Genomic DNA, 17,406 nt, shown 5'->3' with positions numbered 1-17,406 from the left:
ATGCTATAAAACAATCACCATTAATTTACCTAAGATCTCTGTGGATCTATTTTTATCTTCAGTCCATACATTCTCTCGAAGACAATTTCCATATATCTATTACCTGCTCTGTAGCAGGTGAAAAGTAGTGAGAAAAAAACTGAATATAAACACATGTTCAAAATATTTTGTTTCAGATACATATAAAATCAACTGAGGCTAGCTTTATAATGAAAAGATCAGTATTGTTCCACTGTCAGATGCTGTGAGAACCTTCAGTCTACACTGAGGCTCTAAGGAAAGGCTCTGACAGGAAGAAGAAATCTGAGGTAAACTGAGGTCGCCATTATTTTGTAGACACTATGAGTATTACATATTCAAATTTAACAATGAGAATATGTAGTAATGGGAACATTAAGAAGTAAAATTTACAAAAATTAGAAAAAAAACATCATTTGTTGATCCCCCTTTTAGAAATTTCTTTGGTCTTAAATTTACTTCTTTCAGTTTTCAAGGAGCTGCCCTCAGTTCTCAAATGCCAAGATTTGTAGAAGAAATCCTTCCCTGTACCTTTGTGATTTTATGTGCTTCAATTATAACTCTACTTTCCCTTTTTTCATAATGAAAATATCCCAATATAATAAGGATTCCTCTGACCATTTTAATTTAACTTTCCTGGATCTGTTATGCTTTTCTTTTAGTTTGGTGATCAGAGCTGTAAGCAATATCCCAAATACTGGTGCACCAAGGGTTTCTATAAGGTTATAAAGCTATTAATTAAAGCAGTTCCTGAAAAGAACCTCTCCTTGACAACGCATTTTTAAATCTTGTTCAAATTAAGTTCTCCTTCATTAGAATTTAATCTCTTTTCAAGTAGGGATTGTTTTGTTCAATGCATTTGTATTTTCAGCATTTCTCTCGGTTCCTGGCCCAGAGTTGGTGCTTAATAAACACTTGTTGAGTGATTAATTACACATTCCTGAGATTTTTAATGATACATTATTTTTCAAATATCCAAGAATTCAGATTTTGAAATTTATTTAGAATGACATACCCCTTCATTCACTAATTCACACATTGTTAAGTGTCCCCATTGTACAGAGCATTCTGCTATGTGATAAAGAAGATATCTTGCAGCAGAAGTAAAACAGTAACTATCCTTTGGGAACTTAATGTCTAGCCTCCAGGCATAAAACAGAGATACCATTATTATACAATATTCTACATGGCACTATTATAACATTCCAAGAGATGAGTACATTATAAAGGTACAAAATAAAGTTGTGTGGGGTCCAAGTAGTAAGGTCAGAATAAACTGGGGGAAAAAAAGGATGTCTTAATGGAAGTGATTGCATTGGAGTTAGGTTTTAAAGGTTGGGTAGAAATTCAATAGGCATAGGGACAGCTAGGTGGTGCTATTATGGATAGTGTGCTGGGCCTGGAGTGAGGAAGATCTGAATTCAAATCTGACCTCAGACAAATCACTTAACCCTGCTTCCCTTGGAGAAGGAAATCATAAATTACTCTAGTATCTTTAGTGGGGTCACAAAGAGTTGGACATAACTGAAAAAGTCTAAACAACATAAGGAGAAGGGACAGAATTTTATAAGGAGAAAGATACAAGGGAAAAGAATTGATTTTTCTCCCCAAATAGTTGAAATGGACCTGTTTGTTGGTAACAAAGCTAAAAGGTTACAAATATACCAAGACATTTATGGAGCCAACTTACCTTCTGAGACTTTAATTCCTCTGTAAGTGTCAGAACCTGTTGCTCAAGGACCCCAATTTTATCCTGAAAACTTTTTTCACGTAGACCTTCAGCAAAGATAGGGAAGGTACTGTTCTGCTTTTTGGCTTTTTGAATAAAATTTGCTGTCAGACCTGACTTCTGTTTTGAATACTCCTCTGTCTCTTTCCCTGTTGAAGAGGGAAAATTTAGAAGTTAGTAATATTATTTAGTGTAACACTACAAAGCAGAAAATACTTTATGGGGTAACAAAAAGGCAACAGAATATTGGGGCCATCTTGGACTTAGAAGAAACTGAGGACAAGTACTTCCCTCCTTTCTTAGACAACTAAGAGACTATGGATGTAGAGTGTTGAATTCTTTGTCAAACAGTATCATTTTTCGGTTGGTTTTGCTTAACTTTTTTTCTTAAAAGGGAAGCTCCTTGTTGAGGCTATTCCCCAAAATAGCATTGCCCAAGAAATCTTCTTTCTCTTCTAGAAAGTGATATTCTGGGAACACACTGCTTAGAAAATTCTTTCTTCCTTTCACAATCTTAATAGAACATAGTCCTAAACTGCTCTCTGGCCACAAGGACAAGCACTTTCATGTAAGTTGGCAGGAATTCTTCCTGTTCTTTCACTACTTCAGCTGTTGACATCTCTTGGAATGGAAAAGTATATGATCAATTAGGTGATCAATCCACAAGTATTTATTAAGAATCTACTATATGTGCCAACCACTCTGAAGAACTCTTTTCAGGCCAAGTGAGTAAGAAAGCTGTATATGATGAATGACTTCCTTTTAATAATAATTATGAATGTTATTTATCTAATCATAATCATCACAATTTGGGGAGAACATATCTAAAAGGATACTAGTGATTTGATTGAGAAAGAAATGAATCTAATTCCTCTTGGATAGTAGGATAACGAATGAATCAATGCTTTATAAAGACACTGTTAAGATCCTGGAAGAGTTGAGATTTTTCCATAATGTAGGCAATGAATCCAGAGTTTTTTTCTGTGAGGTCTAGGGTCTTAAATAACCTCCATAGTCCTTATTTCCCTTCTACCCCACCCTCCTACCCTGATGATTCAGCTTTACTTGAGGCTTAAATTTGTTATACGAGGAAGCTAACCTGTTGGGCACAGTGGTGCGCACCTCTAATCCCTGCTACCAGTGAGTCTGAGACTGGTGGATTGCTTGTGCTTAGGTGTTTTGAGCTATAGTAGGGCTAAAGCCAGTCAGGTGTCCACATTAAGTCTGAACACCAATATTTACCCCTATGTAGAGGGGTAAATAAACTCAAGGCAGAAACAGAGGCAAAGCTTCTCACCTCAGTAGAATGTTGGGGACCAAAAGTGACTGCTGCACTTCCAGTCTGGGAGAAATAGGTAGACCTAACCTCATGAGAAATAAATAATGAATGAATAAAATAAAACAAACCCTCATACCTCTACTAAAGAGTCTCAGGAATCCACATTCTTACTAATATGTCATTAAATACTTGGACTGGAATAGATACATAAAACCATTTAGTCCATCTCTTTATCTTTAAAAAAGATATCCCCTTCCCCCCACCCCACCCATGAGAGTACTACTGACCCTTTTCTTAACAATATCCAAAAAAAAAAGGAATTTAATTAATCTTCATAATCACTAAAACCACCAAAAACTTTTGGACAGGGTTAAAAGTAACCTGGGAGACTATGATAGAAAAATCCCAGAGCTGTTTCTTCACTCATAACCACCAAAGAAAATTGGGAGTTCGTTGAAAAGTGCATGACAGCTCATGTTTTTGTGTTCCTAGCACTTAGTATAGTGCCTAGTATATAGTGACAACTTCATAATTGCTTGTTGATGGATTGATTGAGAGTTCCCTTGGACCCACTATCAAATAAAAGGAGTTGTATTGTTTGCAACCAAAATAGGTAAGAAATAGACATGTAAAACAAAGCCATAGAGATGAACACCAGTGAGTCCTGGATCTGCTTGTAGGTGATGTTCCTCATTCTGATTCTCCTCCAATTTCTGGGATTCATCCCCTTGGGAAACATGGCCATTTCCTCTGGACTGCCTGTTGCTACAGATGATATGCATTGTATTCCTGAAAACAAAACAATAACAAAAGGGAAGTGAAATGAGACTCAAATTTAACCAAGATCCTTGAGCACAGCAACACATAGATATTAAAAAATATATGAATGAAAAAGGCAGTATGAAGTAAATGGCAGACTTTTTTCCCCCTCCCCTATCAAAGGCCAATGGCCTAGGGAAAACATCACATTTAGTCAGTCAATAAGCATTTACTAAGTACAAAGGACTGAGTTAAGCACTAGGGATACAAAAAAGGCAAAAAATAGTCCTTTGCTTTCAAAGAGCTTATATTCGAGTGGGGGAGACAGCATGTACATAAATAGGTATATTTGGGATATATGCAGAATAGATAAAAGATATTTTCAGAAGGAAAAGATATTGTAGCTGAGGGTCCTGGAAAAGGCCTCCTTTGTAGAAGGTGACATTTGAACTAAGTCTTGAAGTCAAGGAATGTATGAGGTGGAGATAAGGAGTAAGAGCATTCTAAGCATCAGGTGCAGCTAAAATAAAGGTACAACAAGGAGGCCACATAGGTGGATCACAGAGTACACAGAGTAAAGTGACTAATGGTGATTTAAAGGAAAGGGTAAATGACTGAAAGGTAAAGGTAAGAAGGGGTCAAGATACGAAAAGCTTTAAATGCCAAACAGGACTTTATATTTGATCCTTGAAAGAAGAGGAATTCACTGGAACTCATCAAATAAGGGTTGAAAAATCAAGTCAGGTCTGACAAATATTTCAGGATAGTAGATGAATGGAGAGTGGACTGGAATGGGAAAGATCTGAGGTGGAGGCTACTACAATAATCCAGGAGAAAGGTGATGAGAGTTTGTACTAGGACACTGGCTGGGGAAGTGGAGAAAAGGGGACAAATAAAAGAGATGCTTTAACAAGCAGAAATGAGATCTGGCAACAGATCAGATAAATAAGGATGAATGATAGTGAAGAGTCAAGGATGTCCCTGAGGTTATAAACCCGGGTGACTGGGAAAGATGCTAATATCCATGATAGTAAAAGGAAATTTCATTCAGTAGAGAAGAGGATTTGGAAGGAAAATGGTTTTGGACATATTGCATATTATATGCTACCATATAAACTAAAATTGCTTTTTCTCCACATTTCCCTGTTTTCAATACCTAATCTTTAATATTATTTTTGTCTTCTACTATGCACATCTTTACTTCTGTGTCACTATTTCTCTCTATTCAATTCAGCAAACATTTTAATTTTCTATTTCTGAGTCTCTCACTCCTATCCTGCTCTTCTCTCAACTCCTATCCTCTGCATGTTCTCCACTCCCTTAAATTGCAAATATTTTTTCTATGCTTATTGTAACACCGCTTTATATTTGCTGTTCCTAATTTTATAAGCTGGTAATTGGAATGTCTATGATTTTTCTCATAAAGACTAGCTTACTTAACTTATCTTTGACAAGTGCTTAGTCCTTGTAGTAACAAAATATTTGTATCTTTTAAATGATAAAAATACAGAATTCAAATTTCCTGACTTGGATCTAATCCTTTAGTCACTGAATTGTATTTCTAGAATTTTGTAGGCTATGCTGACAGTTTACTTCCATTCAATCAATGATATCTAATGAGATTTTGCTATGTGGAAGATTCAATGAGAAATAAAAATATAAATAGATCAGCGTCTCTATTTTCAAGAAGCTTGCAATCTATTAATCCAAAAACATTTACTAAATGCCTATTATGTATGAGGCACTGTGCCAGTTAGAAAGATGTACAGACGTAGCTATGACATAAGTAAAATATAAGTACCAGAAAAAAAGATATAAACAAAGGCACAAGGGTTGTTGAGTAGCAACCTGATATAGCTGGATAGAGAACTAGTCTTGGAGTAAAGAAGTCCCAAATCCTGCTTCTGCCTGAACATGGCCAAATCACTTAACCTCTTAGTGTCTGAGGCAACTAATACTTTAAGTTAGAGATGAAAGGCCAAACTGCATCATTGGTGGAAAGATTTTTCTGTATATTGATGCAACCACAGACCTGAATTCTCATTAAAAAAGTTGTTTTCTGTACTTTTCTATTAATGACTTATTGAGAAACAGCTTAATCATTTTAGTAATAATGGAACAGTAAAAATGAAAGCAACAATACATTAATGAATCAATAAGTAATGGATTTTGAATTAGATGAGACTGCATTTGAATTTTATTTCTAATGCTCATTAGTTACATGATCCAAGGCAGGTCATTTAACTTCTGTGAGCTGTAGTTTCTTCTTGAGTAACATTGGGGTAATAACATCTTGTGGTGTTATTGTGAGATAAAGCACTATATAAATGCCTGCCATTATCATTCCATGTTAAAAGAATATTTCAACATAAATAAACCATTTCAGTTATCCAAATTTATGTTGATGCAATAAGTAATTTAGGAGCAAATTGCGGTCCAATCCCACTGAAGTAAGAAGAAATGTAGGACAAGCATGGCTGTACTAATATTTGTTAGCTGGCATGAAATTTGTTTGAAAAACTCCAATTAGACTTAAGAAAGTCACTAAACTATGTATATCCTTTCTCTACTGATATCATTATAAGATCAAGGAGGTCAAAGGCTAAAGAAAGGCCCACATGTTAAAAGAATATTTATAGCAGCACTTTTTGTCGTAGGTGAAAAGTATAAGGAAATGGGTGCTCATTAACTGGGGCATGACTGAACCAAGTGTAGTAAAAAAGTATAATGGATATTATTGCACCAGAAGAAATGAACACTATGAAGAAAACTTAAGGCTTAAAGAACTAGGAGAACAATTTGCAGGGACCAATCAAAGGACTGATGGTGATATCTTATCAGAGAGGCAGTGGACTACAGGTATGGAAAGAGGCATATGTTTTCAGACATGGCTAACATGTTGATTTTGGAAAATTCCAATATATAACAGAAACTGTTGAATATTCTGCAATTTATTCACTTCATCATGATATCATCAGGGTTTGGCAATCTATGTGAGCACATCTCTGGTGTAATCATAGCATTTCTGAGTTGGAAGAGTCTTTAGCAGTTACCTAGCTCAACCTATAACTGAAGATAATATCCTTTAAAACATCTCCTGACAACTCTGGGAGGGGGGGAGGGAAAAAGGGAGGAAGACAACACGAATCATATAACTTTGGAAAACTTATGTGGAACTTTGTTATTAAAATAAAATAAAGATTAAACATTAAAAAAACATTCCTGACAAACCATAAGCCTGCCTATGCCTAAAGACCTGATGAAAACTGGCTACTTCTAGGTAGGTCATTTTACTTTTGGACAGTTCTAATTTTAAAGTAGCTAAGTGCAAGACCTAGAGAACCAGCCTTGGAATAAGAAATATCTAGTTTCAAGTCTCTAGTTCAGACCGCTAAAGCACAGCAAAGTAAATTAAATCCCTCTTGCACATGATATCATTATATTTTCTTCCTACTACCTCCCCTGACCCCGCTACTTCAAGCTAAACAACCATAGCTTGCACTTGATCCTCGTATGGTATGAAGTTGAGACCTTCCCTAATCTGCTTTCTCCTGGGCTCTGTCCAGCTTATCAATGTCTTTCCTTGATGAACTGGTTCTTCATGAAACTGTACTGGATTGTAGTTGTGTTGCTATTTCCTTTTCTATTCAAATCCTACCTCTGTGAACCTGAACAAGTTGCAATCTATCTCTCTGGTGCTGTTTCCTGATCTGCAGAATGAGGGGTTGGACTACATTGTGGCTTTTGATATCTCTGCCAGTTTGAAATCTATGACCTTATCACATCTTCCTATAAGAATGTATGCTATATGGAAGCCAGGTGTTAGAGGAAATAGAATACTAGGCCTGGAGTCAGGGAGACCTGAGTTCAAATCCAGCTTCACTTCCTAGGTCTGTAACTCTGAGCAAGTTATTTTACGTGTTTGCTCCAATTTCCTTGACTGTAAAATGGGGATAATGATAGCACCTACACTGTAGGGTTGTTGTGAAGATCAAAGGAGATAATATTTGTAAAGTGCTTAGCACAATGGCTAGAACTGAGTTGGAGCTATAAAAATGCTTATTAACTTTTCCCCCTCCCCTTTCATCAACAATGAGTCAGAAATCACATTTTCAAGTTCTTTCAGCATCCTGAGATAGTTTATCTAAGGCAGTGATAACCTATGACACATGTGTCAGCACTGACATGCGTAGCCATTTTCAATGACACATAGTGGAGAAGCATGGGGCTGCATGCCGAGGATGTAACATTTGCTGTAGTAGAGTGTAGATACTCTGCACTATAGATGACAATTCTACCTATATTAATTTACCTATTTTGGTTTATTAAATACAATTATATATTACAATTATACATTTTTGTTATTTAAACTACAAATATTGCAAAATTATGTTTTTTTTTCTTGAAGTAACACACCACCTGAGCTATGCTTGTTTTTTTTTTTGGTGAATTTTGACACACCAAGCTCAAAAGGTTGCCCACCACTGATCTAAGGTCTGGTGATGTGACACATTGAGAGTACCTAGGTCTATGTTGGAGAACCTATGCCACACGTGCTGGAGGGGGCTGCTCCCTTCCCCCTCTCCACACACCCCTGGGGACATTTCTCTCATCACCCACCCCTCTGCCCAGCAGCCAATAGGAGTGCTTCCTCCTTCCCTGTCTGGAGTAAGGCAGGGGGCTCACATGTGGGGAGAGGGTTGTGGTCTGGGAACTCAGTCTCTAAAAGGTTCACCATCACTGACCTAGGTGATCTCTTACTATTTCCTAGTTTATTTGGAACAATTCCATTGTTTTCTTTTTGTTTTATAGCTTCTGGAACATCATAGTCTTTGGTACCTATGAACACTGTGTATATAAGTAGTGAATTCATAAATAAATGAATATCTGCCTGGAAGTGTCTCTGTGTATATGTGTATAGTAAGATTGCTGAAACTTATCAATGAATAGGTTCTTGCTTAAGTTACACACTCTGGAGAAATGGGCAAGGGCACAAATGCTATTGTTTCTGGGCAAGCCTGAGCACTTTAGCCTTTGCATTCTTGCCCCAAATTTCCTGTGGCTAATTATAAATGACTTAAGAGGAAGTGACTATCTTATCTCCAAAGATTTCCTTCCTTTTCCTGATCTACATTTTTCTTTGGCCAGTTCCACTTTTAAATTGTCTTACTGACACTAGTTGGATTTTCTTTAACAAGACTTGTTAGCATTAAATGAGACATCATTTCACATGTAGCTAAGAAAACATAAATAAATCATTACGCCACAGAAAAGGTCAGGCTAATTAACAATTCATAGAAACATCAACATTATAAAAAGTTATCAATTTAAATGAAAAATAAGACAAAATTTTAGAATGATGTAATAAAGAACAAGATAAGGATTTATAAAGGTTCCAGTTTTGTCTCTGCTATAACCCATATGACCATAGCATGATGAGAGGCTCTTTTGAGCTCTGTTCTTAAATAGCCAACTACTTCCTGGATAGCTCCCTCTGGAGGTCCACAAGTTCAAAACAGAGCTGCTTTGATGACAGCTATATAATTAAAAAAGGGATGTTTACTGAAAATACTGTCTAATTTAAAATGGAAGATATTGTTATTTTTGAAGCTTTTTTAAACACAAACAAAATATATTAAACAGATCATTCCTTTTCTTTATTGTGGGATTGCTGATTTTGATGGTTCACTTAGGTGTTCTCTCCATAATGACTTTAGAACAAACACTGAACAATCTCACAGTAAGATTTAATGCACATTAGAAGTATTTTTAGCTCTTCAGTATTCCTTTGATCAAAAGACAGTTTCCCAAATAGCTGGGTGGCATATGTTTTGTTCTCTTATTAACATTGAGATGCGATCCTTTAATTAATTTCACACTCCCTGACTCTTGGTTTACTGATGTTCCTGTTGATCTCGACATATGGATCTGGCTGGTGTCCAAAGGACTTTTGCTTATTTGATTAATTTTGGGCTTTGCAAGTGATCTGAGTGCAGGCTTGTTGCCAGCCAAGAGATGGTAGACTCCTCAAAGGACAGCACCAAGGGGAAAAGGGAAGCAAGAAGTATGTACATTTTACTACTTTGGCAATTCACCATTTCATCTTTGTAGACAGTCCTTCTACTGATGAAGCTCACAATCTCATCACAACTTAGTAGGTGGTTTAATTAATGATGTGGCCAAAAAAAATCATGTGGTATCCAACACTTTAGTGATCAAGTTAGTTAGGCCAGTTGCACAGTAGAAAGAACTCTCTAGACTAGGAGTCAGGAAGATGAGAGTTCAAATACAGGTTCAGTTTAGAAGCAGTATGATTCTGGACAAGTCACTTAACCTGTTTATTTCTGTTTCCTCATCTCAAAAATGGGGACAATAACAGCATTTACCTTCCAGTGATGATTAAATGAGATAATATTTGTAAAGTACTCTACAAACTTTAAAGTGCTATATAAATGCTATCATCATCATCATCACCATCATCATTAGCTATTATTTCATTGATAGGCCTCTACTAAAAGCCTTGCCATCTTGGTAGGAATTCTGCTGGTCTGCAGATTTTGAGAATACAAGCTCACTTTCATACCACAATGAAGCATTTTACTAGAGGATTAATATAATCGTTTTATTGGAAAGAAGAATTATTAAGCTGATTTTATGAAAAATATAAACACAAGACTAATGGAATTTCTAGCCACAGTAAAACATTAACCCAAATTACAAATTCTTGTAAACTATAATTAATGTACTGTATAGTACTGTGCAAAGTATTATAGTGGAATTAATCTCAGATTCAAACCAATCTGCAATATCTTTCATTTGAGAGTTCTCTTTAATGACACAAATCACAACTCTCACTATGTGAATCCTCTCAAATGTTCATTATCGGAATCCATCCAATATGTTCAAGTTGTTCTTTGATTTCTCTCAAACATGAAGAAGATACCAGGAGTACTCTGGCCACTCTCTCTCACCATGTGACTAGTCCAAATTCACTGTGTGTCATCCTCTTTCTTTGCCCTTTCCTTCTTCATCATTGTTCAGTTCTTTGGAAGCAGTGCCATATAGCAGCACCAGTAAAATGTTTATATTGGAAAGATCATTGTTTTTTTGGGAAGCTTAGTCAGTAAAAATACTTTTCACTCTTCCACAAATAGTCCAACTCTAAGCCCAATTCATTGTTCATTTATATTTTCAGATATAGATACTGTTGGACAAGCTCTGTAGGGTGTCCATTCACATGCATGTTGAAATTTGGGAGATGTTTTTCAGTCTTTCCAGTTTGCATGGGGAAGCCAGACTCCTTTGAATAATTACAGATCTCCTCTTGGAGCTTTTATAGTGACTCTGGGCTCAATGCAAACAATATAATGCCATTTACAAACAGAAGCATCAGGAAGACCTCATTTTTCACAGGGAATTCCTCTTTGACCTGGATCTCTTCCATCACAGTGAATAATTTTGGTGACCATGGATTTCCTTGTTCTTTGTCCTGCTTGATGTTTATTGTCAGAGGGTCACTGATAATTAATTCTGTTGTTACATTTAAGAATGATAAGCAGATGAGAGATACCTTGTAAGTTTTGTCTTACTAAGGATCTAGAATACTTACTAAGTACTAAGGATCAAGAACAGGCCATTAGAGGGGGCAGCTGGGTAGCTCAGTGGATTGAGAGTCAGGCCTAGAGACGGGAGGTCCTAGGTTCAAATCTGGCCTCAGACACTTCCTAGCTGTGTGACCCTGGGCAAGTCACTTGACCCCCATTGCCCACCCTTACCACTCTTCCATCTAGGAGACAATACACAGAAGTTAAGAGTTTAAAAAAAAAAAGGCCATTAGATTTGGCAGTAAGATCATCAGTAACTTTTGAAAGAGCAGTTTCATTTGAATGATGAAGTTAGAAGACAGACTGCTAAGAGAATGAGAGGAAATGGAGGCACCTTGTATAGTGGCTTTTTCAAGGAATTTTGCAGAGGAGGAGAGCTATAGCTAGCTGGGACACTAGGCTCAAGTAAGGATGGAAAAGATAGGGGTGTATTTGTAGGTAGCAGGAAAGGAGCTGGTACATAGGGAAAAGTTTGAAGACCAGAGAAAGAGTGGAGATGACAGTATAATCTGCTGGAGAAGATGACAAATGGATGTACATAGAGAGGTCTGTTTTGGCAAAAAAGGCTGACCTCTTCATATGAGATGGGTTAAAGAGGAAATTGTGGGGGAATATGTCTGCATAATGTGAGACAAGGAGAAGAGAAGAGGAAGCTCTCAGTAAATGGACTTGATGTTTATGGTGAAATATGAGCCAAGGTCCTTAAGATGGATGGGGGGTATGGGGAGAGATATTATACTGTGGGAAGCTTGAGGAGAGACAAGAATGAAATAGCCATTGTGGAGAGTTGGGACAGCAAACTGATTACAAAAGTGCATGCAGCATAATTGTGTAGTGTGCATAATTGGCATAGTTTTGTATGCGCAGTTAGTTAGTAGCAGGGCTAGGATTAGAACATAGGCCTTTTGACTCACCAACACTATACAGTATGCTATAATTATTTTTCAATTTTATAAAATATTCCTAGCTATCACATGATGTTTTAAGTTTTGTCATATGCTTTAGGCAACCATCTTATTTGATCCTCAAAATTAAATGTCACAAAGCAACTCATGTGAATCCTAATGATAGCAGGCTTGTTTGCTATTGTCATTAACTGGGTTCTTGTGATTTGGGGGATTTTGATACTTCTTTGAATATGCATTACCTGTTATACTACTGTTTATAAAGCTATTACTGGTGAAAATCATTTGTACTTACACTGCAGATCATGGCCAAGTTAAAAAGGAAATGGATCTCATTTTTGGGTGAGAAACATTTGTATTCTGCATCTCCTTAGATAACACAGTGTGTCACTGATTGTGAACTATTTAGATTAAAAAAATCTATTATTATTTTTTGTATGTTTAATAGAGTATCTGAGTTTTCTCTTTTTTTTCATTTTTTGTACTTGTAGTACATGTTACCAGTATTAATGGTTTTTGTTTTGATTTTGCACTAACGTAAGTTTACAATATCCATTAGCCCTAATATTAATGCCATTGATTATTAAATATTATGGGACTTTGATTAATAATTGTGTCTGATTACAGGAGAAGGGATCACAAAAGAGCCATTGTACAGTGCCAAGGAGCACACAGTCAAGGAGACCAACCGATCCCAGCGGGATTGATGAGAATCATCAGAGGCAGAGGACTTGTTTTGGGCTTTGAGGAAGTGGCTGTTTGACAATGTCAGACACAGAGGATTTCCCTGTGCCAGATTCAGACAAAGTACCTCAGTCTAGCTGCCATCTTGGTTCCCCTATACCTGAGAGCAAAGGTAAAATCAGACCAGGGAATGATATTTTCCATTTGCTGCTAAAATCTAGTCCCTTTTCTGTCTTTCATAGCAATTTTCTGTAGTCCTGGCTGTTGATTGGGTAAGTGCATATTGCTACAATGGTCCTACAGGCTTGTGGGACATAAATCACTTTATTGGGCCCTGATTCTAGGACCTGTTATGGGCTTATTCTTGCTTACTCAGAATTTTTATATACTATTTAATTTTGACTTTTTCTTTTCTTCTATATATTTTTTTATGTTTTTGACTTCCTTTTTTTTTATTTCAAACCTTAACTTCTGTGTATTGACTTATAGGTGGAAGAGTGGTAAGGGTGGGCAATGGGGATCAAGTGACTTGCCCAGGGTCACACAGCTGGGAAGTGTCTGAGGCCAGATTTGAACCTAGGACCTCCCGTCTCTAGGCATGGCTCTCAATCCACTGAGCTACCCAGCTGCCACCCTTTTGACTTCCTTTTAACAACTGATTCACATACCTCATAACTTGACCATGTATCTCAGGGTGACCCATGTGTGTGTCGACACCTTCCTTAGGGGGGATTGTATAATTGTCATAAAATTCTATATTTACAAAAATTTTTCTTGTTTGAGAGTAAGTCTAGGACAAGAAGCTTGATACTTCCACGAATCATGAAAGGGAACTGTTTGGAGAAGGTGCCATGAAGATGCCTGCAGAAACCTCACACTGCACCAAAGGATCCAGAATGAACTTTGGGATGTAGTGAAATTGAACTGTGGAGGGTTGAACACATTTATTTGAATGTATACTCTTATGCCAAAAGGGGACTGCTCCCTAAATGTTTTTTTGTCAATGCACCTAGCAACCCATTGGTTCTGTTTTCTTTTTTATTTCCCTCTTAACCCCAAATTATTGTAATTTTCCCTTAGAAAGTGCAATATTGTATGTACCTCTAGTTAAAGATCTTTAGACATATAAGTTGGTTATGTGTACTGATTCCATGGGGAAACTAGGCATGTAAATCTGGGAGATTTCTACATGCTCGTTTCCCATGAGAATCATAGGAAGGACTGTGTAATTAGAACCTGCTCCTTTGGACTTCAATTCCCAGCATTCCATTTTCCTCCTCATGTTACATGCTGTCATAGGGAGGATATAAGTTTTATGTAGCCCTGCCTCTGTCTCTCTCTTCCCCCAATTGTGTTTTGTGGAGGTGGTATGAGGGATGTGGCAGGAGAATTTACTCATGTGGTCTTATTTTTGTTAGATAATTAGGTTTTTATTCCTTTGACTTCAAGTGATTATTAGTAAACTTAAAAAATAATACTTGGAGTTTTGAACATTAATTTAAATTTTACACCCTGCAAAGTGGGTACTTTTGGTTATTATTTCCATTCTACAGATGAAGAAACTGAGAAATCTCAAGAGATTAAATGTTTTGTACATGTTCCTTTTGCTAGTCAGTTCTGTTGTTATAGTTAAACCAGATCTTCCAGATTCCAAGTCTAGAAGCCTTTTCATTACACTAAGAAGATATAAATTTGTTCATTCAAATAAACATTTATTAAGTATTTATCACATGCTTGGTGCTATGGGAGATACAAAAAAAGACATTCTAATCTAGCAACAGAGGTAAAACAAGTAAAAATAAATACAAATAATTAGGTAGAATGTTCGAATGAAGTAACAGAGACAGAAAGTATTCTGGTATTTTAGCAGAAGTTACTTCTGGTTAGAAGAGGCTAAGTGAAAGCATTGTGGTGAGAATGGTATTGAATAAGATCCTTATAAGAGAACTGGGATTTGGGAAACAATAGTTCCAAGAGAAGGGAATCTTGGGAGCAAAGACAAGGAAGTGGGAGACTGAATGATATGTTTAAAGAATGGCAGTCAACAACCATTTATTAAAGAATCATGAGCTAGTTACTATGGTAGTTAGTACTGCTGGATGAGTAAAAGGGAATTAGTGTGATATAAGGCTAAAAGAACAGGTTAGAGCCAAATTGTGGTAGAACAAAAATGTCTGATTAAGGAGTTTATGTTTCATTCAGTAGGCAAGAGGGTATTATTGGAGGAGAGAGATGTAGGAGGAGTATTTCAAATGATAAGAGAGGTGCATTAGGAAGATTACTGTGGATAGCCTGGATGAAGTGGCAGAGAAAATGACTGAAAGCAAGAAGACACTTAGAATGTTAGGGTAAGAATTAAGAAAAAGATGATGAAGCCCCAAACTGAGCTGGTGGCAGTAGAAATGGGAAAAAAAGGGATTAATACTGAAATATTCCAGAGGTACAAATGGAAGTATTGAAAGAATAGTAATTATTCAGAGAAAAATAATAACTCTTAATTTATACAGTTACAAGATTTTCAAAGTGTTCTCATAATTACTCTCTAAGTTAGGTAGCAAAAGAATTATCATCCCCACTTTAAAGACGAAATAGGAATCGAGTCAGGGGTTCTTAACCTGGAGTCCATGAACTTGTTTTTTGATATTTTGATAACTGTATTTCAGTAATCAGTGTCCTTTATATGTATTTTATTTCATGTAAGTAAAAATATTATTCTCAGAATAATGACAAAAAAAGGTTAAGAATATTTAGGTTAAGTGATTTCTTCATGGTCACATAGCTGGTGTGAAGGAAAATTTGAACTCAAATCTTCTAATTCTAAGCCCAGTGCATTATCCATTACATTATTTTGCCTTCTCCCTCCAAGTCTTAAATTGTGTTGATTTTAAATTTTCTAATGCTTGATTTTGCTGCTTAGCAGTCTTGATAGTTTTTCTACTAATAATTATAAAAGCTATGATTATAGCAAATGAAAGTCATAATTATATGGCATGTACTATGTGCTAGGCACTTTACTAAGTACTTTACAACTATTATCTCATTTAATTGTAACAACTCTGTGTGGTAGCTGCTATTATTTTTCCCATTTTTTATGGATGAGGAAACTGAGGCAAACAGAGGTAACTTGTCCAATTTCACACAGCTAGTAAGATCTGAATTCAGATCTTCTTGATTCCAAGACTGGTGCCTTATTCACTGCACCACCTCACTGCAACTGGGTGTTGCAACATTTAATGTATACATATAATACCGTTTTTAGCAGTATCAGAAGGTGAAAACACTTACTGTATTTCAGTTCCTAGATGTTTGAGGGAAATATTCTGGAGGGTAGAGGGCATCTCTGGAATAGGTTGAGAAGCAGCTGCTATGCCTACTAGTCCAGTTGGAGTTTTCACAGGGCAGAAAAATTCATCAGTTTCTGCATTGTCTAGATTTAGGGAACAAAAGAAAAGTGAAACAAATGGATCTAATGTTATAGTGCTTTAAAAAATTCGTGTTTAGATTAATGTTGAATATTATTTTTATTTGTCTGGCTTTCCTTTGAGAAGCTGTCCTTCCACCTACTTCTCCTGATTCAAAAGGCCAGAAGTAGGTATCTGCTCCCTGGTAATACTCCAAATGTCAATACATCCCTCTTCAGAGTTTATGTAATCAGATCACATCCCCTGAATCCTTAAAGTTGCAGCTTCTTTCCTGACTTTTCTCAATGACTTTAGCACCTGGTTCACAGTTCTCCTCTTCTCTCTAGCCTGGCTATCATTTTCTCATACTTCAATATTCATGGGAATTACACTTCTAAGTAGCTGACTTCTTTTGAAGAGCTCTATCTCCATTCTACACCAGCAGGGCCACTATTTATACCTGACTGTTATGAGGTACTATGAGCTCCAAAGTCCTAAATTCAAAAATCTTAAGGACTGTGGTTCTGGCTGCTAAGTGGGTAAGTATATGATATTGGACATGGATTACTTTAATTGGACATTATTCAAAGACCTAGTGTGATTTTCTATATTTTTATTATTTAGAATTTTTTTCATATAAAATTTAGAAGTGGATGTTTAGAATTTTTCATCCAATAGTCATTTGGTTTTTTTGTGCTATCTTTTTCTGATGAATTTGATTGGCAGTGATTCATATGCCTCCTGCCTCAGCCATATATCCCTCTGTGATTTCAATGTTTCTTTCTATCCTCCTCAGGGGGGGAATGTTTTTATTTCATATGGAGAGTTTAAATTATTTTAGGAAAAGAAATTTACTGCCTCGTAGAATCCAAATGGAGATGCCTGTGAAGACCACATAGAGAATGCATGCTGATCCAGGAGCCTAAGAGAACAACCAGATGTGCAAAATTTTGAACATTGGGGGGTTTTTAATTCATTTGTCTTGCTAAAAATTCTGTCACCATTCTCCCCTTATATTGATGTATAT

At 36.4% G+C, this 17,406-nt stretch overlaps 1 protein-coding gene across 1 annotated transcript in view; it reads right to left on the bottom strand.

Annotated features, from left to right (window-relative positions):
- Positions 1 to 17,406, bottom strand: part of TBC1D2 (TBC1 domain family member 2) — a 65,667-nt gene that overhangs the window by 37,991 nt on the left and 10,270 nt on the right. The window contains exons 3-5 of the mRNA XM_044657215.1: positions 16,264 to 16,411; positions 3,682 to 3,815; positions 1,709 to 1,896 (exon numbers count right to left, since the gene is read on the bottom strand). Coding sequence (XP_044513150.1) covers positions 1,709 to 1,896; positions 3,682 to 3,815; positions 16,264 to 16,411 — 470 coding nt within the window. The remainder of the gene's footprint in view (positions 1 to 1,708; positions 1,897 to 3,681; positions 3,816 to 16,263; positions 16,412 to 17,406) is intronic.

This window comes from Gracilinanus agilis, chromosome 1 (genome assembly GCF_016433145.1).
Source record: "Gracilinanus agilis isolate LMUSP501 chromosome 1, AgileGrace, whole genome shotgun sequence".
Taxonomy (NCBI): domain Eukaryota; kingdom Metazoa; phylum Chordata; class Mammalia; order Didelphimorphia; family Didelphidae; genus Gracilinanus; species Gracilinanus agilis.
Note: the sequence above shows the minus strand (reverse complement) of the source record. Positions and strands in the feature narration are given on the sequence as shown.